A 27165-nucleotide genomic window follows, 5' to 3' on the forward strand; every position below is an offset into this window, starting at 1 on the left:
ATGATAGAGGTGGTTTCTTTCTTTTACTGAGTGGTCTGCAATTTTGATTAAGGCATCATTAGTCCTCTAAGTATTATACTCATGCTGTGCCAGTAAATTGAATTTCCTTGTTTCAAACACTTGGCACACCACCATGAAACCTAGAGCACAAATTCTTCAGAACTATGCTACAAATTTTTTTTTTTTTTTTTTTTTTTTTTGAAACTTGTTAAAGGCAAGCATTTCTTCACAAGTTTTGGTCATTGGTCTACAGTGCCGTTATAATGACCCTTAACAGCAAATTTTTATAATGTTGCTTTTGCCAAATCATGCATTACATTTGAAAGCCAACTTAAGAATCCAGCTAATGTACTTTGACTATGGCATTCAGGCTGGAATCTCCAAACTGCTTAAGTAATGTTCACGTGAATTTTAATTGTTTTGGTTTTGTTTTGTTTTCCTAGAGTGAGATTTCTGAATCATTTTGTAATCTTTGGAATTTTCCACTCCAGTATACAGCTTATATTTATTCAAGGCATGTAAATAATTACACTAATTTACTACACTAATTTAATTTACCCTGCAGTGATACCTCTTTCAGGACCTTGATAGCTTCAAGCTAGTCAGTGTTTTTTCCACCTATAGAATTTGAATACAGAGGAGAACCTTTCAGCAGTGAAGTTCAGGAGCGAATTGCCCCTGTACTGGTGGCCCTGCCCTGTTGCATTATGTCTTCTGTTTTCCATAACCTTCTTCAGAAACCAAATGGCAGGGTTTGAGTAAGGTGAGGATGGTGTCAGACTGTTCTCAAAGGTGCATGGTGGTAGGACAAGAAGCCGTGGAGGTTGCAACAGGGGAAATCCTTATTAGATACAAGAGAGAAAGATGGAAGTTGTAAGTGCAGTTGTAAGTTTAGAAGTTCATTTTGACAAGTGTCTTGGTCAAAAGTTGAATTGTGATTCTCTCCAATTACGGCATGATTCCTTTGATGAGCAATGGGGTTGCTTTATCTCTTGCTGTCTTTAAAACAGTCTGGCAGTAGTTGTGAAAAAGAAGTTTGATTGTCATTGCTCAGGAGCTGGTGCTCATAAACCAAGAACATACTCATAGTTTGTATATATGATCTATCTTTCAGTAGGAAAACAACCTGAAAAGCCAGGATAATTTCTCTCTCCCCTTAATGGAGTCACATTATTGACTGGATGCTGATGTTTTTTGAAGAGCGATTAAGAAATGATACAGTACAGAGTTTCATAAAGCCACAATAATTCTTTCTGTCTTACAGCATTTACCTTTGTTTTGAGTGTTCTTTTAGTACTTCTCTATCCACTTTTCCCTTTTAAGATTTTGCTGTTGAAGGAAGAACAATTCGATCATTGACTTATTAGCAATATATCTTTTTCTTGCTAGGTCATTCAGGCCTGATTTTGTCCTTGTTCGACAACATTCATTCAGTATGGCAGAAAACGAAGATTTCCGTAACTTGATCATTGGAATGCAGTATGCAGGCATCCCTAGCGTCAACTCCCTGGAATCAATCTATAACTTCTGTGACAAACCGTGGGTGGTAAGTGATGTGCCGAAAAGTTCTTCTGGTGCAAAAAGAGTTAGTGACTTTTTTTTGTTGTTTGTTTGCTTGTTTAGTTCCTTTTCATGAATATTGACTATCAAACTGCAAAGTTACTTAGCAAAGCAGTGAAACAATAATGAAAGGAATAAAAAGTAAACCAAGATATTTAAATCATTTTTTCAAAGAGCCAGTGTAGGCAGTGTAGAGACAGAGAGAAAAAAATATTTGTAGTACAAATAATGAAATAAGTGAGGAAACTAACGGAAAGCCTATCCACTGCTAACATGCTTCCTCAAGTGAGGAAAGAGTGTTTATTCACAGTTTGCCTGGGAAAAGCAAGCTGAGAATATTTTTCATATTTGTGGTTTTGAACATAATTTAAACAGACTTTCAGCCAGTGTCTGTGAAATTTTTGGGGCTATGCTTTAGCAAGGAAATCTGAAACTATTAGCTTCCTCATTTGAAAGCTCTTTTCATAATCTTGTGCATATGGGGTAGGAGTTAGTCTTTTCAGTTACACCTAGAGTAATGAGGTACACTGGAGAATCACTGGTATTTGCCAGTTTTAGTGTAGAAGCCAATTCAGTTTTTCATTACATGCTTTGTAGTGATGGAGGTAGAATTTAGTTTTCTTTTTGGTTCATAGAGAACTAAGTGTTAATAGAAACAAGTTAAAGTGTGGTGCTCTAAAAGATTATCAGTGGTGCAGTCACTATTCCTTTAATAGGTGTATTCACTTGCCCTAGAGCTAATGAAACTTTAAAGAATACCACTTGTTATAAATAGCCAAAGCTTCATAATTTTTTCCTCTGATGTCTGAGTAAGAACAGTTGTCAACAGTTGTCCATATTTTTAGCACCAAAGGAAAGTTTTACTGTAATTCTTGTATTGCCTTGAAGATGTTTATTTTTTCATACTTACTATGAAAATCCCTCTGAAAAATTGTCAGCAGATTTTAACATATACCTCTTGCAGCTAATGTTATCATACTTTTATGTTGCAGTAAACTACAGTGGGGAATAAATAATTGATAGAGCGTTTATAACTTCTCAGAATACATGTTGTACGTTGCTGAATCCTTTATTTTAATACATCACATTTTCTATGCTGTGTGGCATTTCTTAATGCTTTGATTCATTGCATGCAATAAAGCTGGGCGATGAAGTAATAACAGTAGCATTTATATGGAATAATGATGCAATAAAAAGTAAATTAATAATTTCTCCTTGTAATAATCTTTTGGTGGCATTTGTGTCATAGCTTTTTTTCCACCAAACCAATAAAGATATCTCTTTCTTACAACTGGTCTTGTGGCACATAAAATTTCTGTGCTGATTTTTCACTCTTATAATAACTAGGAGTTGGAGGAATATTTACTTAATAATAACGAGGAGTAACTAGGCGTTGGAGGAATATTTACTTAATAATGACTGGAAGACCTGCCAAAAGCAAATATAAGGTTACAGGTGTGAAATGATTGTCATGTTCCATCTGTCTCTTTTGTTCTGTACAGTACCCCTCACAAACAAATGATAAAGTACAAGGTCTTATTTGAATTTAGAGTTATAATAATTTAAAAACAGTCTTGAATTATGGTAGAGCTTTTTTAAGATGTGACATAGGAGTTTTTGATGAAATGACTCTCTTCTGAATTGCCATATCTGTATCTTTGCTTTTTGCAAAAATTCCCTTTTTGGCTTAAATATCTGTAGTATGTCTCAGCCTAGATACAGATGAAATGAAAATATTTTTAAGCTGATCTTATTTTATTTTAACATGAAGAGAAATGATTTTTTTTTCCTTTGAGATGTTTCTACCTTGCTATTTCTACATCTGACAGTGAAAATATGTTTTGTTTGAAATACTCAGTTATTTCCTCTCAGAAATTACTATTCTAGTAATGTCAGACAGGTCACATGCTTCAAACTAGCATCCTTCACGTTTTAATTATCTTTTCTAGTTCCCTGGAGTGGTTTTCATTAAGAGAGAACTGGGCCTGAGCGTATGCCTCCACTGTAAGTCACGGGCAGTGAGGCTGAGTAGGCAACGTTTGTGTGTTGTGAACATGATCGTACTTTGCTCCCTCAATGGCCACAATTCTGTGTATTACCCACCTGTGGCCATAAGCTAAGCCTGCAGATGTGTGACTGGTTCCCATTCTGAATGTGTGGTGGCACTGTACTTTAGTTAGAACCTACTTAGGAGCGTGGACTTTTAATTTGAGCACAAAAATAGTTTCTGTACAAACTTGAGGAGGCTTGTTTGGGCATTTAACTTGGAATATCCTGGTTTCTGTTCGTTGTGGTAGTGGGAGATGTAGAGACAACAATTCATCCCAGAACATCAAGAAACCTTCATCAGATTTAGGGAGGGTGAGCGCTGCAAGAAGTCATGCAAACCTGTTTCAACCCATGCCTAGAATAAATACTCTGAGGGTAAAAATCAGTTGATCCTTTGATTGAGCAACTTTCATGAACGTTCAGATAATGCCACAGAACCCAGGCATTGTTGGTTTTGCTAATATTATCTTCTAGCTGGTTCGATTACACCGAACTCATCCATGCTACCCTGCCTATATGAAATCCGTGCTGCAAACTGGTTTGGGTGCCTTAGGGTGCACTCCTCAATCTGTTGCTGCACGCTAGCATTAAAGCGTAAAAACCATTGATGCCCATGCTGTGCTCCTAGATGTACTTCAAGCAGTGTTCCCTACTGTTCAAATAACACATATTTAAGCTGAACTGATACAAACTTAGTTAAACTGGAACTAGTAAAAACTAGCAGATCCAGTAAGTTCCTGGATCAGAAACCAGTTCAACATTTACAGCACTGACTAAAGGTGTTGAACCACTTACCAGTCTAATCTCTTATATACAGAACTTCATGATTTGTTGAAACTGAAATTGTATGTTTGCAGTTAAGAACATTTTATTTAAATTTCTGTCTTTTTCATCATGGCTTAAATACTAGAATACACTCTAATTCTGATTACATTTTTATGTTATTTGTAGTCTTAACATTCATATAAAAAGAAAAGTAGGTTCCACTTCATCCATGTACGCATCTTTTTATAAATACGTCTTACTGTCAGAAAGCATTTCAGAAAGCATATTGAGCAGTCGTGAGTTTCCATGTCAATTTTGCAGTAGTGCAAGTAAGGAAGCATGTGCTTAGACTCAGTATCGATCAGTCCCCTTTCTTCATAGCATGTAAAGGATGCCTTTCGGGACAATTCCTTTGTTAACATGGGTGACCTGATACTTTTATGGAAGCTATTTCTGTAAAAATTGCAAGTTCAAAATCCTTAGGAAAAATTAGAAAGCAGGAGTCTAGATAAAGCCATAAGGAACAATATTAATGGATGAGAAATAGATTGACTTTCCTGCACATAAAATTTGAGTGGCAGAAGTGAATTGCAGTTTCTATAATAACAGGGGGAAAAAATAGTGTGTCATGGGCAATTGATCTTACTTACATCAGTGTAAAATCAGGAGTAGTGTAGAATTGCTAGGAGGGGAAGTCAGGAAAGTTAGACTAGTTATAAAAGGGCTGTGGAATAAAACAAGAGTTAGAAGCCGACATACAAAATCTTTGGTTTTGAAATGACTGTTCTTCAGAGTATCAGGTCTTTGCCTTTTTTTTTTTTTTTTTTTTTTAACATACAGCTCCAGACGCACAGCATCTGTTTTCAGTCCTGAGGACAGATTCATCCCCTGCATTAGACACTGAAGCACCTGCCCTTAATTTTTCAGCAGAACTCTTCTTGTACTCTTGTCTGGGTTTCTATGCCTTTGCTAATAGACAGCAAATTTGTCTTTGATCTGAGGTATATTACTGAAAGATGGGGGTGTGGTGGGAAGATTGCCAGGAACATACTAAAAACATTTCTGAAAACAAGCCTTAAAACTTGTGTTTTCCGGTGCCAGGACATACATAGTTCCTTCGAATGCATGTCAAAAGTTCAAAGCACCATATAAACCTTTGAAAAGGTAGGATGCTAGCAACCATGGCAAAGAAAATATTGAAATGAATGTGTGTGGTGAGATGTTTGCATACTGAAATATGTTAATGATTTGGGATTACTACAGTGCTCCTGTTATTTCACTTCTGTGATAATACTTACCACCTACCTCATGAAAAATTCATGATCGTGGCTGGTGAGATGGATTTCACTTAAATGCTAGTAAGAATGTCAGAAAGCTACTTACCAAGGGGGATAGCATGAGTTTTATAAATAAAGACTAAGTTCTTTATTACTGAGCACATGCAGAGCTGTGGAGCAACCGTTTTAAGTTTCATACCCTCTCTTGCCACGTTGGAACATTTCATTGCATTGTCATGTGCAAAGTAATAGACTTGTGCATGACTTGTCCCATTCAAATGGGAAAAAACTTTAACCTACTTTAATTTACAGTTATATTGAGTTAAGGTGAGGCAAAATGTTGTATACTTTCCTTGTTGGATTTGTGATCCATCTTACAATTCTACTCATGTCTAACGGTGCGCAGAACCTATTGTAAAGCATTTATCAAAGTCTGATAATAGTAAAAAGAAAAGAGCATCATTAATTGCTCAAAGTTATGATTATGACATCAATTGAACCCTGCTCTTGATTTTATCTTCAGTTGTAAATATTGGTGATAGGGGTGCGGTCTTGGAATACTGCAGGTTATTATCTCTTCACCCATACTGTGTGTAGTAGATTGCCAATAAATGGAATTATGCAGTGAGGTAGAGTCAACTGATGAGTATACTAAACATGCAGACGCTGGTTACTTGTCAGGGACTGCAAGGTTCAATGTCCAAGGCTGCTATAGATAGAACACTTTTTTCTAGTTAAACCCAGACTGTCACATACTAATCACGTGCACTATAGTAGCTGGATTGCTACTTCTAGGTTCAGATAGTGATAAGCATTTCAACGCTGCAGAGATTACAGAATTGCTGCAGTTGTATAGACCAAGTGTATATGATTGAAGAGAGAGAAAATTCTCATCAAATCAGTCCAATTCCATGGTAGCAGTTCTGGTTCCTTTACTGCAGAGGAAAAACATAGCAGCACCTGTAGCTGGCTGCAAATCTGTTCTCTTGTTGGTGTGCCTTGGGAGGCTGTGTAAGAGTGGTTGGTACAGGAGGCTTCAAGGATTGGCTGATACATTAATTACACATTGACTCTGGTGAAGAAGATGACACAACCTACAGCATAATAATGTGTCTACAAAAAACATTTGTGAGCACTGTGACCTTAATTAGATGTTGCCAGGCTGGTAGAATAGTCGTGTTTAGCTTGGAATACTGACTTGACGTAGTCACAGAGGGGATGTGGAAAGCCCACTGTAGTGTGTCAAGCTGCTGCGTAGCCATAGCAGCTTGTGAAGAGACGTGTGTCACCGCACGGATGGGAAAGCTGGGTGCTGAGCAGGGTTGGCCTCAAGTGAAGTAAACTCTGCTGGCAGAGTGACAAACTGCTGCATCGGTTCAGTAATGTGGGAAATCAAGGAAAAAAGATAGGAACTATGTTCTGGTCAAGAGCTGGCAGAGTGGAATTATCTGTATTATTTTAAAGAGAGCTGAAAGATCCTGGAATTTTTTACATAGACCTCCACATGTGAACCCATCTTGTAGTGAAACACCTTTAAAAGATCACTGGGACTTTGCTTCATTGTAGGAATTTATTGTTATTAAGTGTTTTAAATGTAAGAAGTGCCATAGAACACTTTGTTATGCCAATTTTTATTTTCTTGCTCATCTGCAGGCATTCTGAGGGAGGGCTTTTCCTTTTGTCAAACTTGGTAGTATTGTAAATCTCACAGTTCTTGTTTGTTTCTTTTTCTACAGTTTGTGAGGAGACAGCCAAATACTTCTGCAAGTTTGTTGACATTTTTCTTTTTTGCTCCTTTTGCCAAGCTTACGTAATTCTCTGCTTTCATGTGTTGTATTTTGCTTTGCATTTCTTTTGCAGATGATTTTCTACTTACCTGTCTTCATCTTTCTACTCTTATTGAACACTTCGTTTCTGTATTCTTACCTTGTTTTCTTTGGAAGGTCTGTATTAACTGCCCTGTCTTGCTTTCTGATGGTATTATAGTACTCTCCCCCCCTTGTTTTCTCCTCCTTCACTTGTTGCTGTTAGAAGTTGCTCTACTGTGTTTCTCCTCCTTCAAGCTATACTTTAATAATCTTAAGCAACAGATTGGGGCACTGGCAGGAATCTTGTAGGCACTCTGCAGGGAGGAGCATATAAAATAAATGAACTCTGTTCATTCCAGCTTCCTGTTGACACGAATTATTGAAGCTATGCTAATAGGCAGACACAACCATACAGATGAGTTTCAATATCGTGTCAAAGTATCTTCTGGCAAACAAATAAGAAATAAAATGAATATGCACAAGAAGGAAAGTCTTTTGAAAACCTATTTACTGTAAATCTATGACACCTTTCAATGCTATTCTGTGTCTGGCTTAGAGAAAGAAATTATAAATTTCTTACTGAATATTGATTGCACTCTAAGAAAATTCTGTGCTCGTTACCAAAAATAAGATTTGTACAATAATGCTGAACAATGGGCTAGAATTTGGCTGGTTATTGCACTTCTCTATATGCCAGAGGGGATCTTATTGAAGGTCAAGGCTAAAGAACGCGTACCTGCAATCTGGCTTCAACTCAGGAAAGACATTTAGGGACGTTCAAATTTAATGTCTATTAACATTATAAATCTTACAAAGGTTAAGACTTGTATTTTAGGGAATGGCTATCATTTTATATATTTCATTAGATGAAACCTGGAGCCAGTACTGAACTCTCTTGTTGTTTCAGCCATTCTGACAAGATTGATCTACTTGATAGATAACGATGGGGACAGTGGGCAGCCAGAGCCCACCCAAACAGGCTGTTAAAGGCCTTTTCCTACCCCTGTACTCGAGAAGGCTACTGAAAAAGAGCAGTTCTTTTCTTTCCCTTCAAGACTGGAAGCCAGGTGCTGTCTGCCTCTTTCTTGAGCACTGAAGAGCTGATTTCTTAGGCACTGGACACAATCGCATGGGTGGTAAAGTTTGAACAGCTTCATGTCATAATGGCTGCGACCTCCGTAACAAATTCAATTTGCCTATTTGCAAATATTTACGTGAATGGTAGAGGTCTTTCTAAAACCAGTTTTGTGGCTTTTATTCATACGAAAGGTATTGGGTTTACAGACATAGTGAAGGCAGACGTCTGTGTATCTATAGGGAAGCCAGAGAACAAACCGTCCACACGTGCTATTCTTCCAGTACTTATCCCAGCCGAACTTTCTTAAGCTTAAAAAACTGTAGTTTAGTTCTCTGTCAGCCAATGAAGATTTTGGCCTCTTTGCTCAGTCTGCCAGTTAAAGCAAAACATGTTGATGGATTTGTAGTGCGAGAGCTGAAAGTAAATTCACAAAACTGTGTCAGAAGGAAGGTGGAAACATTTTAAGCTTTTTGGTCAAAAGACAATTTACTAGCAAGTTTGAACACTAAATTGGAGCAAAGTTGATAAATAAGTATTTGTTTAAATGCATAACAAAGAAATCTAAATACATTAAACCTAGCAGTGTGTTCTCCTCTTTGCACCTCTTTATAGAGCTATTATAAGTTTAATCTATTCTTGTAATAGAAAGGGAATATTACAGTCTTGCTTAATGATTTTTCTTTCCTAAAATATGTAAGCTCACTCGAAATTCCTTGGAAAAAAAGCAGAAACCCTTAAACAATGAATATACCTCAGTGCAGTGGTGATTTGTTTTCTGTTCCATACAGCAAGTAATTCTTACAGCTTTATATTCATCAATCTTTGCCTGAACTATGAAGTACTTTATATATAAAATTGAGTATATATATATTTTGCTTTGACCAGCTTTTACTGCCATGAGGCTAATTTTAATGCAAAAGTAGACTCAGAACTTTTTACGGCATTCTTGAATTTTCTGGTAGGTTGTTGTCACTTTGCCCTGTCCTTCTCTGCACTAAAGAGCAGCAGTGGGAGCTCTTGACATCCATTGCAGGCTTGCATTGCATTGAACATTTCTGGTGGCAGAAAACTGAAACAGACTTTTAACCATTTCTTAGCTTCTGCTGAAAAAAACTGTATTTAAATAAAGGCTATAAGATTAGTCTGAAAGCCAGGACTGTAAAGCTGTGGTTCATATACGTTGTGTTATCTGCTGTTCCTGCTACAGTACTGAAATTCAAAACCCCTCTTTTGTGCTTGCTTAAGTCAAATATCCATGATTGAAGGCCAGATTATGAAAATTAAGTTTGATTTCTTGTGCAATATTAATATTTAATTAAAAAGGAGGCCTGTGTGTCATATTCCAAATTAAAGTACCTAAGAAGGTAATTTTTTTCTAGCCAAAATCTAGGTAGAGATTATATCTGCTTGTTTTATGTATGACCACGGTGACTCAGTGATGAGGAGAATCTGGGGACTAGACTGCCCTTTGTGAGAAAGGCATTTGTCACCCATCCAGGAAAATCCCTCGCACCGTGCTGGCTCCCCCATCGCAATCCCCACTCCTTCCTCTCCTCTCTCTCCCTCTCCACCAGTATTGTTGTCCCATGTTATCTTCAAAACTCCCACCAGTGCTGCTGTTGCCGTCTGATTTCCTTGCTGTCATTCCTTTACATTTAGCCTATATTCTTAGCTCCAGAATAGATGCAAAGTGTACTTGCCCTTGTTTCTTTTATGAGGTGTAGTAACTAACATACCTGTTCTGTGAAGTGTCTTCTTTAGTGTGTTGGGTTTGCGTGGCAAGGTTTTGGTAGCGGGGGGGCTACAGGGGTGGCTTCTGTGAGAAGCTGCTAGAAGCTCCCCCTGTGTCTGACAGAGCCAATGCCAGCCGGCTCTAAGACAGGCCCGCTGCTGGCCAAGGCCAAGCCAATCAGCGCCTCTGTGATAACATATTTAAGAAGAAGAAAAACACTTAGAGAGGGAGAGCTTTTGCAGCCAGAGAGAGGAGTGAGAAGATGTGAGAAACTCTGCAGACACCAAGGTCAGTGCAGATGGAGGGGGAGGAGGAGCTCCAGGCGCCGGAGCGGAGATCCCCCTGCAGCCCGTGGTGAAGGCCATGGTGAAGCAGGCTGTCCCCCTGCAGCCCATGGAGGAAGGATGAGGGGGTGTAGAGATTCCACCTGCAGCCCGTGGAGGACCCCACACCGGAGCAGGTGGAGGCACCTGAAGGAGGCTGTGGCCTGTGGGAAGCCCACGCTGGAGCAAGTTCCAGGCCGGACCGGTGGACCCGTGAAGAGGGGAGCCCACGCTGGAGCAGGTTTGCTGGCAGGACTTGTGACCCCATGGGGGACCCACGCTGGAGCAGTTTGCTCCTGAAGGTCTGCACCCCGTGAGAGGGACTCCATGCTGGAGCAGGGGAACGATGAGAGGAGTCCTCCCCCTGAGGATGAAGAAGCGGCAGAAACACCATGTGATGAACTGACCGTAACCCCCATTCCCCGTCCCCCTGTGCCGCTGAGGGGGTAGGAGGTGGAAACCGGGAGTGAAGTTAAGCCCAGGAAGAAGGGAGGGGTGGGGAGAGGTGTGTTAAGATTTGATTTTATTTTCTCATTCCTCTACTCTGTTTTGCCTAGTAATAAATTAGATGAATTCCCTCTCTAAGTTCGGTCTGTTTTGCTCGTGACGATAATTAGTGAGTGATCTCTCCCTGTCCTTATCTCGACCTACAAGCATTTCGTTATGCCTTTTCTCCCCTGTCTAGTGAATGAGGGGAGTGAGAGAGTGGCTCCGGTGGGCACCTGGCCTCCAGCCAGGGTCAACCCACCACATTTAGTTCATGGTTCAGCTTAAAATGCTATGAAGTATTGCTCTGTTTGGATGCTGGCCACCTCAGAGAAGTCCTGTGACTTTCTGTGCTGGGCTTAAAAGAGAGCGTGTTGGCTGGTCTTGTCTGAGGAATGGCATTCTACCATAGAGCTTTGCCGGGCATCTTCTGAGAAAAAGTTTTTCAGATTTCCTTATCCTGATGAAATGAGGGCAGCATCTCAGGACAGAAAAGTCCATGTAGGTGAGAAGCCCAGTTGGACTGAGTTTGAATTCTGTGAACAAAGCTGTAGGCGCACATGATTGCATCTGTGTACAATTTCAGAGAAAAAAAGATGTTTTTAACCATATGTTTAGCTTTAAAATGGGATTTACTTCTGGCTTCAGTGGTTAAATACATAAATAATGCTTTGTTTCTGAAGATAACTTTGTTTAGACACATCTGAACACCTGCACAAAATTTCACTAACTACAAGACAGTGAATACGGGAGGGCTGTATCTGCAAAACCTCAATTTGCATTAAAAGATAGATTTCTTCCTCTGCTGTGAAGTTTCATTGAATTCAGTGTTTTTATAAAAACTTACTGTTCTAACTGGAAGGTCTCAGGATCTTAGTATCTCTTAAAAAAAAACCCAAACCAAAACCCACAAAACAATAAAATCTCTTTTTATTGTAGTGAGCCCCAAATCCTTTTGAGAAATGTTTCAGCACATGCCCAAGTCCCATTAAAACAAACAGGTGCACAAATGTTTCCTTGAAGAGGACACTGAACTCGATGTTCCCGTAATAGTGGAATAAACTGCACATTCTCATTGCTGCCAAGTGCATCCAAGAAGGAGTCCTCATAGCTTTGATTTGAATGACTCAGTTCCATAAACTTCTTTTTTCCCCTCTGTAACTTTTCATTCTGAAATAAAAAGTTCCAGAAGGCCTCTTGCTCTAGGCCTCATGGTACTAATTTTCGCTAATTCTTTTCTAACAAACACATCTTGATCTGTTTTCTACCTTTTATGCTTATAGCTATTTTTCCTTCATTTTAATCCACGTCTTCCTTAAATCTCACTTTTCTCACTGTTTACACATTTTGTCACCGCCTCTCTTGTTAGCCAAGGTGTTTCTCATTGCCAGATGCCTTGCTACCCAACTTTGCAAGCCAAGATGAAATGTTTTTATGTCTCTGACTGTGATCCTTTTCTGTTTTTTATTTTAAATCCTGCTTTTCTAACTGTTGTATAAAACTTTTTTTTTTCCGCTCTCATGGATGCACTCTGGTAATCTGTAAGCAAGAGCTCTGCATACAATACTTCCAAGGGCATGAGGGTTTTATTTAAGACTTTTCTTTTGCATCCTGTAGAAATTCTTAACTGGTTTTTATATCTCATCTGATGTAATTCTGAGGTGAAAATGTTCCAGTAGTTAATTACAGCAGTGATTAGCAATTGGAGAGATGTGCCTCTCACAGAAGAGGTACTCATGCCTTTTGAAATTCTGGGTAACGTGGAACAGGGACATTCAGATGGTTCTGGGGAGGGTCAGCACAATCCACACAGGCTTAGTAGCTCCGTCTCAGTAGATGGAGACAATCACCCCAGAGCGTAAGAAGGAGGCTGGAGATAAAGGAGGTGAGGAAATACCAGCTGCAGTCAAAGGTGGAACGAAGGGATGCCGCTAGTCCCAGAGTGATGGGTCAGGCAGTAGGGCTTTAATCAAAAATGCAGTAGGGGTTTGCAGCTCAGCTTGGTGAGGCAGAGATCATCGCCGTGTTCTCATCTGAGGCTGGGCTGCAAAAGTGTTAGAAAACACTCATCTGTGTTCTAAAACTACCACTGAATTATGATGCAGGTTCCCTATAAGTTGTCTTTCCGTTCGTAGTCCAACTGTGTTGTCTTTGGCTTTGCATTGTAATAATGGAAAACTACTGGAGGAACATCAAGTTCTTTTGTCAGTTCCCATCTTTTCTGTATTCTGTTAATGTGTCCAAACTGATTTGTAGGCGATGTTTCATTCTTCAGTTGCCATGTCAAACTTCGAATTGACCTTGAAAGTTTGAATTCTTTCATTAAGTTGTCTGTCAGCAGGAGCTGACAGAAAGAGGTACGTAAGCAGCAGTCTGTTGCCCTTGATTCTTGACTTAGTTATCAAATAGCAAATCAAATGTATATGTACTCAGCCTTCTGGAAAAGTATATAATGTTTACTAAAGCATAATAGAAGAAATGTAAGCCAATCGCAGCAAAGAACAAATATTATGAAGAGCATAAAAAGAGCAACACAAATACTTCCCAGGTAGTAATTAAAAAAAAAAAATCAAAACCCACAAAGAGAAATACAGAAACTGTGTTTATAATACAGGCATAATGAAAAATCTTGGTTAAAGTAAATTGACTCCCACAGAGTACATGTGTCGAATGTATGCTCCCAGCCCCTTCCACACAACTGCTTAGTTCCTTCTCCCTCAGAAGGATCTACAATGTTTGTCTCTCGATCTGTTGGCCACCAACAACCCTGATATATTTGTGCTAATGGTGCTTAGTCTGTGCTTCTGAACATCTCTTACAAGGCAATCATGTTTTTCTGGAATGACCAGTCACCTTTTTAGGCCTCAGCCTAAAAATGGACATTTCAGCCTAAAAAAGGACTTCAGGACATTTTTCGCAGTGCTATCTGAAGGGGATAGAAAAAGTCAATGTCTTGTCATCTTTATTAGTTTTCTATAATAGAAATGTAACACAAAACAGCCTATGATGTAAAACAGTTAATCTTTCAGCTTCATACCCTACAGAACCTACAAGAGACCTCTGCAGGTTGTTACAGGGAGGAGGGAGCTTCCCTTTGTAGATTGAAAGGGAAAATCCAATTGCTGAGGCCCCCATCCACACCCTCATGTAATGATAGACATATTCAGGCATAATTTACTCTAGTGTGCATTTCACAGAGAAATCCTAGGAACCTCTACAGCACTTCCATGGAAAGCTGTCTTTCATCAATTCTTAGTCTTAAAAAGGAATGATTTAAGTATACAGTAGGATGGAACTTTTACTCTGTCTAAACATTTGATCAGTATAACAGCCCGATCTTTAAACTGTCCTGCATCAGCTGCTTTTAAGTACTACATGTTCAAAGCAAGCTGGCAGCAATACTGAATATTGAGATCATACTAGAAACTTAGAAATTTTGTTTTAGTAATTTCACCCACAAACACTGATACACATTTAATACATTTGGTAAGAGGCAAACTTCTGTACGGAAATCCAGAAGTAAACTGGTATTGCTTTACATTTCTTCACTCTGTAGATGTGCCCACACCTTAAAGCAGTCAAAGATAAGTTAAGTCTCAGCTAAAAGCACCTTTTTTTTTTTTTTTTTTTTTTTTTAAAGACAGAGGGACTCAAAATGTGTTTACCCATTGAAGTTTTCCTGTTTCTCTAGTCCTAGAGAATGCCAACTCATCTGCTTTGGTGAAACAGAATATCCAGGGAAATTTGTGATCATTTTAGTTGTTACCATGAAGTATTAGATGGCCGGCTGGAGTTCTTCCACCGTCAGTAGAAGCAAACCTTAACTTGTAAGGAGCACAGATAATGCTCACCGTACAGGAAGATCTCTGACAGAAAAGGTTTTATAATACACAGCTCAGTGGCACTTCCCTGATTGGGAACAACTGTACAGGCAAATGTGAAGTAGTTTGTGGCATGAAAATCTTGTTCAACATACCAGGAACTCCCGCCTGGAATGGACAATGATATATATTCTTCAGTCTGGCGACAGAGATTAGAAGCTTGCTGGAATTAAAGGTAACACAAAGCACCATCTGGGGTAATTAATTTTAAATATCGTATCTAATTATCTTTGAGGAAAAAGTTCGTGCAGTTTGTTCAGGAAAAAAATCTGAGCATTTCAGGGATGACGTGTGTAATTAAGCACATTTTAACTTGTCTAAAGCAATAAGCAAAATCATTATTCTAATCTTTATGAAGTTAGCAAAGTGATTTTTTTTTTTTTTTAATAACTGTGCGCTGCTTGATTACAGTACACTGTATGCATTCAAATTTATAGTGTTCCATTCTTGGTGTAATGAAACCCCATAAAGCTTTTATGTGAAATCAAAGGTAATAAGTGTCTTTTTTGACTGTTTCTTCCTATCTGTATCATACTTTGTTGGAGAGGAGAAAAAGTGCAGCTGGTGCTCTCCTGTTCTTTTATGGAGGAACAGTCTATAGGCCTGGATGTGAAAGCATTTAATCCCTAATAGAAAAGAGCTGACATTACAAAGAATGTTACAAAATCCCACTATTTTCCTGTTAAAAAAATAATCCGAAAAGCATAAATATATGTACCTGAGAATATCTCTCTTCAAGCTGAAAATAAGATGCAAAATTTGAAAATGAGAATTAAATTCAGATAGCTAAACTAAGAGTTAAAAGAAGTTTTTTTTCCACTTTCTTGTTTTTTCTTAAGATGTTGAAAAGACTCCTGCTGAAATACTAAGCTCTCCGAGTTTCTTTTTTTTTAGATAATTGTTAAAATCTCCCAGGATTTTCAGCATCCATATACAATACTTCATTTAAATAATAGACTGGCTCTACCGCTATTCTCTATTTCATGAACATCCATATCTATAAACATTCAGCATTGGATTAGATAATAATTCAGTAGTTTATCATCTAAAAAGATGATGCTCTTGCCCAGGGAAGAATTTGATAAACTTCACTGTGATTTAATGATGTAATTTAAGGTCATATTAGCTAGCCCAGTAAAACAAAACATTTTCAAAAATCTAATCAAAGCAAAACATTAATATGGTCTTTTGGGTTTGGGTTTTTTGGTGGGTTTTTTGTTTGTTTGTTTGTTTTGTGGGGGTTTTTTTAATAAAGTCTAAAAAAATGTCAAATCAAACTTACTGGGGTAGTTTCCAGCAGACCTTTAAAACCTGGATTGGATAGAAAAGCAGGCAACGTGATATTCTATATTCAGCCTACTTGTAAGCTCTGTATAGCTTCCGCACTGTCCAGATACAGCAGGATTTTCAGAAGTGGATTTTTGCTTCAGTCTGTATAACTGATGTTTGTTTGGTTCAGCTGCTCAAAAAGAAAATATAAAAAGGTGTAGTCCAGGTCACACTTCAAAATCGATGATAAATTAATTTCTTTTCATACATTGCCTGGTAGGAATCAGGGAAAATAAAAAACATTTATAGCAGTTTAAGGATGTACAATTAGAATGCCAAAGTTTTACATGAATTTGGATTGAATTTATCAAGTTGCTCTTTTGGGGGAGAAGAGTGATAGGAGATTCCTAAAGTTGTAGACACACAGGTGAAACAGCGTCCCAGCAGGGGCAAAGGACAAATCATTCCCCCCGACTGTGGGAAATCTGAGTTAGTTCTCTCCTCTGCCTCAGGAAATTTAAGCCTCCCTTTCCTACATGCTATTTCAGAGCTTAATTACTAGATTAGAGGGTGCTTTAGAGTGATAGATGTTTGTTATTTGTGGTTGATACTATTTTATTTTAAGTAAACAAACATTTTCTAGTATAAACCTGAATTATAGCTTTCTCCAACCCTACAAATGTCATTTGCTTGCTTTCGTCTTTTTGCTTGTGAAAATGGAAAAGAAAATAAGGAATCACAGGAAATACAATCATATGATTTTTTAAAAGTTTTTTAATGATAGATGAATGGATTTATTTTAACATAACAATTGTTTGGCAAAAATCATGTATTTAATAGGCAGTATTTCCTTATGAAATTTTGAATTTGGATTTTGGATAAGAACAGAAATAAATAGTAAGTTGTCAGGAATCCTATTCGCAAACCACCTTATTTTGGTAGCTGTGATAATATTTCCTTTCCTTGAGGTCTGCTTTGTACAGCACACTATCCTACTAGAATTTCTTAAGCTTTTGGTGAAAACTACTCATGATTAAGGTATTTTCCACTGGACTTCAAAATTTAAATATGTGTTTTACCAAACCTAAGTAAACACTGCTAAATTAAACAAATTCTCTATGCCAGCTGGAAATGCGATGCAAAGCTTTCATCATTTTTTTCCCCACCCTTTAAACAGTTTTTACTATCCCTGCACCCTAAATTGCATTAACAGAGTAGGTATTTGATCAAACTGCATTATGGACAGAGTTCTATTGTTCTTTGCTTTTTTCCTGTTTGTAATCAGCAAATCCCACTATTCAAACTGTTGTGCTAAGTTGTTTATGTCTCATGTTGGCATAATGACAATTAAACACATCACAGGCATGTACAAGCCAGAGCTTTGGAGTCTTGAAACAATAGTGGTCTTCTGACTGCCAAAGGCGTCCTGCTCCCTAGAAACCTCACTTGCTAAGCCGTGATTTCAAGAGTGATTTAGTTTTTGAACTGTTACAACAGAAGAGTTGGTCTGTTCACTAAAGAGAAAGAACAGCCCCAAAATACACTTCTCTTTATTAAAGAATTCTTTGTCTTTTTGTGTTTAAATGTTGTTTTACTTTCTGTATTAAGTTACTGCGGTCTAGCGTATAGGTAGACTGGATGTGTCAGAGAAAACGTTAATAGAAATGTCAATAACATGTAGCTGTTCACATTATCAACATCTTGGTTAATTGGCCATTCTTCCACTGCCTCCATGTGGCTATGGTACATGGCTAGAGCCTAGGACATTAAAATGCTCTTGTCTGTTCTTCACCCAACTCATTACATATGATATAGTTACTGCTTTTCTCTGTTTTCCAGTTTTGCAAAATTGTCTTTCAATGTCAGTGAGGTGCCAGAGGCTAAATTAATGTGAAACACGTCTGATCTATAGATTAAAGGTGGTAGAAAATGCAAAATTATAATGATTTTATTATCACAAAATCAGCTTAAATTATATAGACTCTGAGGTATCTGAAAATCAGTATTCCAATGTATTTCTTTTTTTGTATATGTGAAGGCTTAACTCTTAGAGGTATTGTTCTTTGTTGATCTGCATGTCAAGTTATAGCCTGGATGGATCAAAAAGGGGTGTGCGCGTGAGAGAGGAGGAGAGAGAAAGTGTATAAAGTGTATGTGTATTTGCTGAGTTTATGAAACACAGAAGACAAGAAGCAAGATGACAGTATGAGATCGTTTTGGTAGAATGCAGTTTCTCTCCTAAGCTTTTTCTTTTGTTTTGTTTTATTTTACAGTTTGCCCAGCTGGTGTCTGTCTACAAAACTCTGGGTCCAGAGAAATTCCCTTTAATTGAGCAAACATTCTATCCAAATCACAAGGAAATGGTACGTGCAAATACCAATGCTAATTTTCCTTACTGTCTCTGTAAAACAGGAACTGTAAACACACAAGTCATTTCCCCCATTTACTGTCTATTTTAAAAGCCATTTTGGAAGCTTTCAGAGGGATGAGACTGGGTGACCACTTGAAAGCATTGTGATGGTTAACTGGAGGATTTTCAGATGTGAAGGTAGTCATTTTTCAGCTAGCCAACTTCAGATCTTTAAGAGATTAAAAGCTTATGAAGGCACAGAACAATTATTAAAGTGCGAGAGTTACTTTTATGGTTTGTTTTCAACCTCGTCCTTTATAATATGTTCAAAGTGGGTTTTCTCTTTGTACATGTGCCTCTCAGTGTAGAACTTTGAACTCATCCAAAGTCAGGGTGGTTATGACTTGTGATCTTCATGTACCTGAGCTGACATTGATTTCCAGTCCTTTACAGACATAAATGCATTCATAAAAATAACACAACCTTTACTCATGACCTGTCTTACACTGCAGACATTTTTTCCTTACTTTTCTTATGGTTTCTAAACAGAAATTCTTTCCTGAGTTTATTTTCCTAGAGGAAATACTTTCAGCACTGAGAGAAACTGGACGGAGGCTGTTTGCTGATTGAATAGACTGGCAGAGAAGCATCAATTATTTTTAGAATATAATCCATTCAGCATATGTGACACAGCTGTGATTCAAGTATCATTGCAAGGCCATGATAAAGATGTTAGTTAGCTGTTTAGGTAAGGTCCCCAAGCTGTAATTGCTGTGTGTCTGTCTGGAGACTCTGGCTAGCGTCTCGTTGTCATAGGTGGCGTCTAAGATAAGCCTCAGTGACAGCAGTTGACTAAGATTTCCTCTGAAGTCGTCTTTTTTCCTGCATCTGTCTCATCTTTTGGTAACAAACCCAGTATGGTGCAGTTCTGCTGTATTTTTTGATGTGTTGCGAGAGTGGCAAGATGGCTCCTCATGCTGCTTTGCCAGTTCTCTCTGGTTCCTTTAGACTATTAACTCACAGATGTTTCCACTTCTTTTGTTGCATATAACTTCTGAAAAGAGCTTTCACCACAGTTAGGTATTTAGTAAATTTGCCACACAGTAGTTTTGTAGAGCCAAACGAGAATGGTACTGATCCAGAGCAGCAGATCTAAATATTGTCCCAGCTAGTCAAATCTTTTCAGAATGGAAGGGGTTTTTGTTGATGGATTTCTTAGGAAAATATGCGACTTTATAAAATTTATTTATTCTTTTATGCAAAGGAAGTGCATGCCCCTTGGGGATTCATTCATAACAGGTGGAGAAGCAGAAGCACATCTCATGTTTTGCAATATACTTTTTAAAATGGTAGTAAGTTTTATATCTCTCTATTTTCCTGAGAATGTCCAAGATTAAAGCTGGTTTATAATTTCCTGTGCATAATTTATTGTTCTTCATTATTTTGAGCTATTATTCAGGCTCCCCAGGAAAGCGGTCACGGCACCAAGCCTGTCCAGAGCTCAAGGAGCATCTGGACAATGCTCTTAGTCATATGGTTTAGTTTTAGGTAGTCCTGCAAGGAGCAGGGAGTTGGACTCGATGATCCTTATGGGTCTCTTCCAACTTGAGATATTCTATGAGTCTATGATTTTACTGAAAAAGTAGGTCTTTTAATGCATTGCTAAATTGCAGTGTACGTAGAAACAAATAATCCTGTAATTCTGGGACACGAATTAATCTGTTAGCTTTTAATTTTTACATAGTGTGACCCTGTAGAAGGTCTTACCAGTTCAGTTGCAAACTGCTGTGTGGAACAACTGGTGGAATTCACGTTCAGTAACAGAACACAAACGAGAAACTGTGTGTATGTGCTTATAAGGCAATATAACAAATACTTGAGTGGTTTTTTCCCCTCTTTGTTCTTCTACATTGCTCATTGATGTCTGAACTGCTAAGTTACTTCTCTTTGTTTGAACTTTTGAGTGGTTAATGTCCTCCAGAACCGAGTAATTTTTTACATATTTATACATAATGAAAGTTAATCTAGAGAATTAATGCATTTCAGTATTGCATTGCCATACATGGTTTAGAGGTGCTGTAATAACTGATTGTGCTGAAGCTCATTTGTTTGTTTTTTCCTTCTGAAGGAATTATTTGGAACTTTGTGTCTTGAAACATAATCAGGCAACATGGTACAAGATAACATATTATTCAAATTTCTAGAATGGGTTCTAAGATGATCTGAATATCAGTCTTCTAATTGATGAATTGAAATCGTATCATGCTATTTAAATTTTGTTGTTTTTTCTAACACTGTTTATTAACAGCTGTCCTCATTTGTATTTACTTTTACAGATTTTGATATTTACAGTTTAAAATAATTTCTTGTTCCTCTTGTGTTCATCCCTTCCCTTCTTATTCTCCAAATTATAATGTAGAGCTCTCTTCCTCCCCTCCAGCGCAAACCAGTTGGGGTGGGGGGGAGCAGGGGAATACTCCAAATCCCTGTGAATAGAGTTTTCAGCTGAGCATGCCAGAGGTAGGGTTGTGCTTCTGTTCCTTTTCCTTTTCATACTATGGTCATCATTTGTACTGAGTCTTTAGACGGCAATAAAAGGTAAATAAACAAAGATGCCATTCTTTTGTGTAAAAATGGAGCTGCTTTAATGAAACACTTTTTGAAACAAACATTCATCTCAGACTGATTAAAACTATACAAAATGCTGTAAGGCTTTTTGAACTCATTGCTAGTTGAGTCATATCTACAGCCTTTCCCTCAGTAATTAGTTCCCTTTATTTCACTACATTCCCACCTCTTATGTTGTCTGTCATGGAAAAAAAAAACAAAACGGCTTTTTCCAACATGATTGTTGGACAATTTAATTAAAACTTTACTGGAACATTGAGAAAAAGCCGGTAGTATTCAAGGTGTTGTTTTTTCCACCGTTCACCTGTAAAGTCTCCCTTCTCTGTTCTTTTCCCTACTTGTATTGTAAGTCATGTGAGTCATTTGCAAATTAAAATCAAATGTTGTACCAGGGTATATTTCTGGTCTTACCTTTCATACAACACATACACAGTTTCAAGAAGTAAAAATGAAATGTAAAAATAATCTGCTGCTGTTGATAATATATCAATGCCACTACAGTAAAAATCTTGATAGGAAAAGAACATATTCAGAATGCCACATTGTAGTTAATCCTTTTCATAATCTTTAGCAGTGTTGAATCTCAGGGAAAATAAAAACTCATTCTGAGAGGGTTTTTTGTAAAGCTTTTCTTCCATATTTATTGATACAAGAAAAAAAATAAAATCTTTGTACCATCCATTGTGGGAAGTTTGGCCAGATTTATGCTCAGACAGAAATCAAAGTGGATGGCCGTTAGTTTTGAAACACCTCATATGGGATATTTTATGGTAGGTCAAGTATAAAATGTTTTTTAAACTAATTATGGCATACAATTCATATTACAGTTTGTTCATAAATATCAAAGAAAACATTTATTTTTCTAAGGTACATTAAGAAGGCAATCTGAGTTGGGTTAGTCGACTTTAAGGTCTATTTACTATAAAACTGAAATAGAACTCTGTTGAGTTAAAAAGCAGAAAATGTCTGTTTGCTGCAGAGTGCTATGCAAAAGACACCATTACATCAAAATGGGTTTGGAGACAAATGCTACACTTTACATGTATTGAATATTAATTAGCCATGTGCTTGATTCAGCCTTTGTATGGTTATTAAGCTCTTGCAGGCTTCTCTAGGAATTGTTTTGGTTTGACTTGAGGAAATCAGGCCTGGTTTTAAGTCTTTCTTTAAATTAGTAATATAAATGCACAGCACTGACAGTGGATAGCACTGTCAATATTGTCTCTGCAATATCAATTCCTTTTTGGAAGAAATGTAGCCTTTTTCATTTATGTAAATAGCTATAAGTCAGCTATGGTCCAAATCAGTGTTAGGTAATGTTTTGTTTGTCTTTAGCAAAGCAGAAAATGAGCTAGGCTTTACATTTGGCATCACAAATAAATGGTGTTTTAATTTAGGATTGTAAATTCAAACAGCAAAACTGATTTACAGTAAATAAAAAATGAAGCATTGACTATTAGGGGATATATATTCCTCAAAGGAATAACAGCGTGCCTTCCTGATGGCTTTGTACCATTTGCACTTCATTGGAACTGTATGAGTTTAGCCACAAAAAAAGTAAGAAGGAATATTCATTCTCAGAAGAGTGTTTTCAAACCTGTCCTTTAAATATGGATTCATGCAATTGTCAAAATAAACATTAGAAATGTGAACAGAATATGTCACATACATCATTTATACAGGTTTTTTTGCAAGTAGACATACATCCAATACAACCTATTTTAGGGTTTGACAAGATACATAGGACATGCTGAATTTTATGTCCAAACTACTACTTCATTTAACTGAATGGAATCAGAGATGCCTACACACTTAAAGATGTGCATGTCTTTTTTGCAAGTTTAAGTCCCGATGATTTTGTGAGGACTCTATAGCAAACAGACTAATGGAACTATTTGGAAAACTGGACCCTTGAAGCACTAGAGAGTAACAGCTCTGATTCTGAATGAGCCCATGGGCTGGAAATGCCACACTGTGGTTAGCAGGAATGAGTAAAGTCTTTGTGTTAGACCTTTAAATAGACCTGACCTAACCAAACAAGAACAGAACTGTCTAAGTCTCTGCCTGTTGTTCTGAATTCTCATATGGGGAATACATGAGAGTAATTTCTAGCCAAAATTGGAATGAAGTGAAAGAAACTCAATGAAGAAAATTGGAGAGAGTAAAATATGTCAGAAATGGCAGCTATTGCAGATTCATATCCTGCCTGACGGTTCTCCTCCAGTTTCTAGAACGCAAGCAGTTGGACGACTGTCTACACTTTGGCATTTACTGAAATAACTTCTTAAGTTTTACCACCGTGCATTGAGCTACTTTTGTAAACTTAAATATGTGTGAGATTAGTTACTAACTACAGTAATCAATTCATAAAAGTTAAGATGCTAAATGACTAAAAGGCAAAATATGTTGTAACACTTCTCTAGTATAAGTTCATGAGTTACCAAATTTATTATGACAGAGTATGATGGATATTCATGAATGAAAAATCATTAATGTAAATTTAAACTATTAAATATGGTCAAATACTTGAGAGCTTTTTAGAAATCACTTGCAGTGCGAGTTATTCCCTATCTATTGCATGTATTTTTACATGAGTTTCTAAAGCAAAGGCTTTTAACAGTGCTGCAATACAATGACCTAATCACGTATTTAGAGAGGCATTATCAAGTACTACAGCTGCCGTGATGACGGATGTGGTTTCTGTAAATACAAGCAGTTTTAGCCTGTCACTATTTGTGCTGGTCCCATAAAATGCTGAAGCATTAGAACATGTGGCTTTTCTTTCAAGAAGGTATAGCTAGTCCATAGAAACATTGAGTTGGGTAAGACAATTTGGTTATCAAGGCTGGTTTTTTTTAACTTAGTTATCAGTGAAAGTTAGAACTCTCTAGGTAAAGAAAGCTATGAGATAAGTAACATACAAAATATGGAGCACAGATTGTTTTAATCACAGAAGTGTTCAACTTATTTCAACAGATAAGGAAATACAGGGATTTTTGAATCTTTTTTTTATAGCACATTGTTATAATACTTTACATATACACTGTACAATAATTCTTTTGTATCAGAAGACTTTCATACAGAAAAAAATAGTTCTATAAAACATTCCGTAGTTCATCAGAAATGAACTTTGGGATAAAACATGGGCTCTCTTAATCTGTAGGTTAACAGAAATAGGGGACAAAATTCTGGCAATTCTTTTGTTCTTGTACATTCATATTGGTAAAAGGGAAACTCGTTATGCCTTAGCAGACACAGAGGAGCATTCTCAGCTTGAGCCTCTCTGTGCAAAGCATAACTTTACAGAGTAGCTACCTCCAGGAGATTTGTTCCTCATCGTGCGTGAGCACCAATTCCACAGACTCGTACTTTAGCTGTACAGGACAATTTGTTTTTGTTTCTAAGCAACAGATACATTAGACGATGGCAGTTCAAAGCTGTGAGCGTGCAATGTTTGATGGAATTAGACTCCAAGGCTTTTTAGGAAGTGATCATTTTAAGGTTCGCTGATATCAATAAACTCTTTCTCTGGGGGAGGACCACCTCGGTACCAGCTGCAAGTGCCATCACTTCTCTTGATACAGGCGTAATGCTTGGCTTGGTGCCCATATAGCTTTCTTTCTATCAGCCAGTCTGTCCAGAGGCACTCATTTGGTGTAGTGATCGAACAGGGCACCATGTAGCAGGTAGTAATCTAAATGGGAAATAGTACATTAATTCAGTATATTGCAGGTTTCCTTAAAATGGTTTTTATTCTCAAATAACATAAAATATATGGTGCATAAAAAAACCAGTTCCTATCAGTGAAAAGTGCCGGTGCCTGTAAGGTGAGCTCCACCGATAGACGGTGTTCTGTCCTATACTTACTTTGCAGCCACAGCCCATTTGATATCTCTGATTAAGGCTCTTCTTTTGAGACAAGGATAAATCATCCCATGGTTCAATGTAGTTGCATAAATGGATGAGGACTTTACCATCACTTAAAATTTGACCTACAGCATGGAAAATAAGAAAAATAAGGCAAGCAAATAAAACTATTTTCTAAATACTGAAATAAATTGCAAGAATACCTAAAGCTTTTAACTAATTGCACCAAATTAGTCTTATTTCACACTTTTTTCAATGAACGTAATTATAACCAAGAGAACTATTCTGCTGATTGCAGGCTGAATAAATGTAAAAGATCTAAGGAGGGTATTTTTCAAAAGATGCTGATAACCTGCCAGCAAGGGATGAGTGCAAATGCAGTAGTATGTTAAACTGGGTTTCAGGACTCTATAGAAAAATCTGTAATTACTTAGAACCCCAAATCTGCATACGTGTAGACATGTGTTGTCTCATTAAGCATGTTTGCACTCCTGGGAAAATCAGTACTGTTGATTTTAAACAAATAATGCTGGCATACTTCTGATTTACTAATTACATAGTTACTGACCTTGACTTCCTTTGAAACTTCTTTAAGAAATTTGGATGAAGGGTGGAAAACGTGTAAGATCACAGTATAATTACAGCTTTGCACAATTTGTACATTTCATTGTGTTTGTATGATTTAGTACATAAATATATTATTTTTTTAACAAGGGCTGGCATATTTTTGCAAAGTCAATCGAAGCAGTTACTTCTGGTTTTACAGGTACATTATTTTTTGTTACATTTTTACCTGTCAAAAGATACTGTTTTTTGTTGTTAGCTTCTAGTTTCACTCCACAGAGTGAGGAATCAAAAGGGGTATAGACATACTGGACATCCTTCAGCTTTTCAAATCCTTTAAACATCTGAAAATTATCAGAAACAGAAAGTCAGTAGTGGAAAACAAACATGAAAAAACAGTTGCAAAGGACAGCTGAAAGAAATATATCTTAAAAATATGTCTTAAAAAAGGCTCTAAAGTCAGAACTTATACAAGAAAATACCAAGAAATTAGACCCCTTCTCTACACTAAATGAAATGTGTCCATTATTTTTAGAAGAAAATTAGGTCTTTTTTTTTTAAATTATAGGGTTTTAAATGTGCTTTTTCAGTGGTTTTAATGGATCTTTAAAGCTTTCTCTTCAATTTATATTCTGCTGCCATCTTCCATTTAAGGAGTAGTGCAGAGACAGCATTCATCAACAAGGTGCTGCAGCTTTGTATATACTAATATGGGAAATTTTGTCTTGATCGGTGTAATGGTGTGTATCTTCAAGGACATGAAACATGGTAAGAAACTGAGCATCATTCTTACATTCGTTTCTTAAAGCTAGATGGTTTTCCACATCCAGAATTTTGCCCAACATGACCTTCTCAAATAACTGTTGGAAAGTGGGATCCAGCTCTTAGATTTTATAGCCTGCAGCACCAAAATGGATAGGTTCAGGATCAAAGCCTGTGCAGTGTTCGTACTGGCTGCTCCTTAACTAGTATTTCCAACTATGAAAATAATTCTTAAAGTAAGCCATTAAAAGATCAAAACAAAATTAGTTGTGTCCGAACGTGAGAAAGAACCATAAGATGCTAATCAACCTCAGAATGCCTGTCATCACCTAATATGACATCACTGAAACCCCAACACTTCAGGGGCCCCATGTAGTGACATCATGCTCTGTGTTGACAGCTGTGGACAATCGCAAGGCTCCCAGCTCCCAAGGGCAGGCTCTCCCAGTTGCAGCTGGCGTCACTGGAAAATGTGTTCGTGTTACTCAAGTTCTCTCTGGAGATTTAAATGGTACAGGGGCACTAGAAAGAACACTGTAATATGTTGATTTTTCTGGAGCCTTGTTTATGGAATAAAAAAAGCCAAAGTTGTCATTGGGCTTCTGATCCAAAAATATTAGATGTGAATTTGAAATACTCAATAGAAAAAACACACACACCAAAACCAAACAAAAAACAAACTGGTATCCTCTACAAAGCAGCAGTGAAAATGATAGAAAACACATATAATGATGATGAAAATGTGTCTGATTTTATTAGATAGAAA

General features: G+C 37.4%; 2 protein-coding genes across 2 annotated transcripts in view; one reads left to right on the forward strand and one right to left on the reverse strand.

Moving 5' to 3' along the window:
* SYN2 (synapsin II) overlaps positions 1–27165 on the forward strand; it is a 186827-nt gene that overhangs the window by 78090 nt on the left and 81572 nt on the right. Inside the window, exons 4-5 of the mRNA XM_054838018.1 lie at positions 1390–1546; positions 18502–18591. Coding sequence (XP_054693993.1) covers positions 1390–1546; positions 18502–18591 — 247 coding nt within the window. The remainder of the gene's footprint in view (positions 1–1389; positions 1547–18501; positions 18592–27165) is intronic.
* TIMP4 (TIMP metallopeptidase inhibitor 4) overlaps positions 21200–27165 on the reverse strand; it is a 29425-nt gene continuing 23459 nt past the window's right edge. Inside the window, exons 3-5 of the mRNA XM_054838019.1 lie at positions 25867–25981; positions 25074–25198; positions 21200–24900 (exon numbers count right to left, since the gene is read on the reverse strand). Coding sequence (XP_054693994.1) covers positions 24703–24900; positions 25074–25198; positions 25867–25981 — 438 coding nt within the window. The 3' untranslated portion in view covers positions 21200–24702. The remainder of the gene's footprint in view (positions 24901–25073; positions 25199–25866; positions 25982–27165) is intronic.

Source organism: Grus americana, chromosome 11 (assembly GCF_028858705.1).
Source record: "Grus americana isolate bGruAme1 chromosome 11, bGruAme1.mat, whole genome shotgun sequence".
Classification (NCBI taxonomy): domain Eukaryota; kingdom Metazoa; phylum Chordata; class Aves; order Gruiformes; family Gruidae; genus Grus; species Grus americana.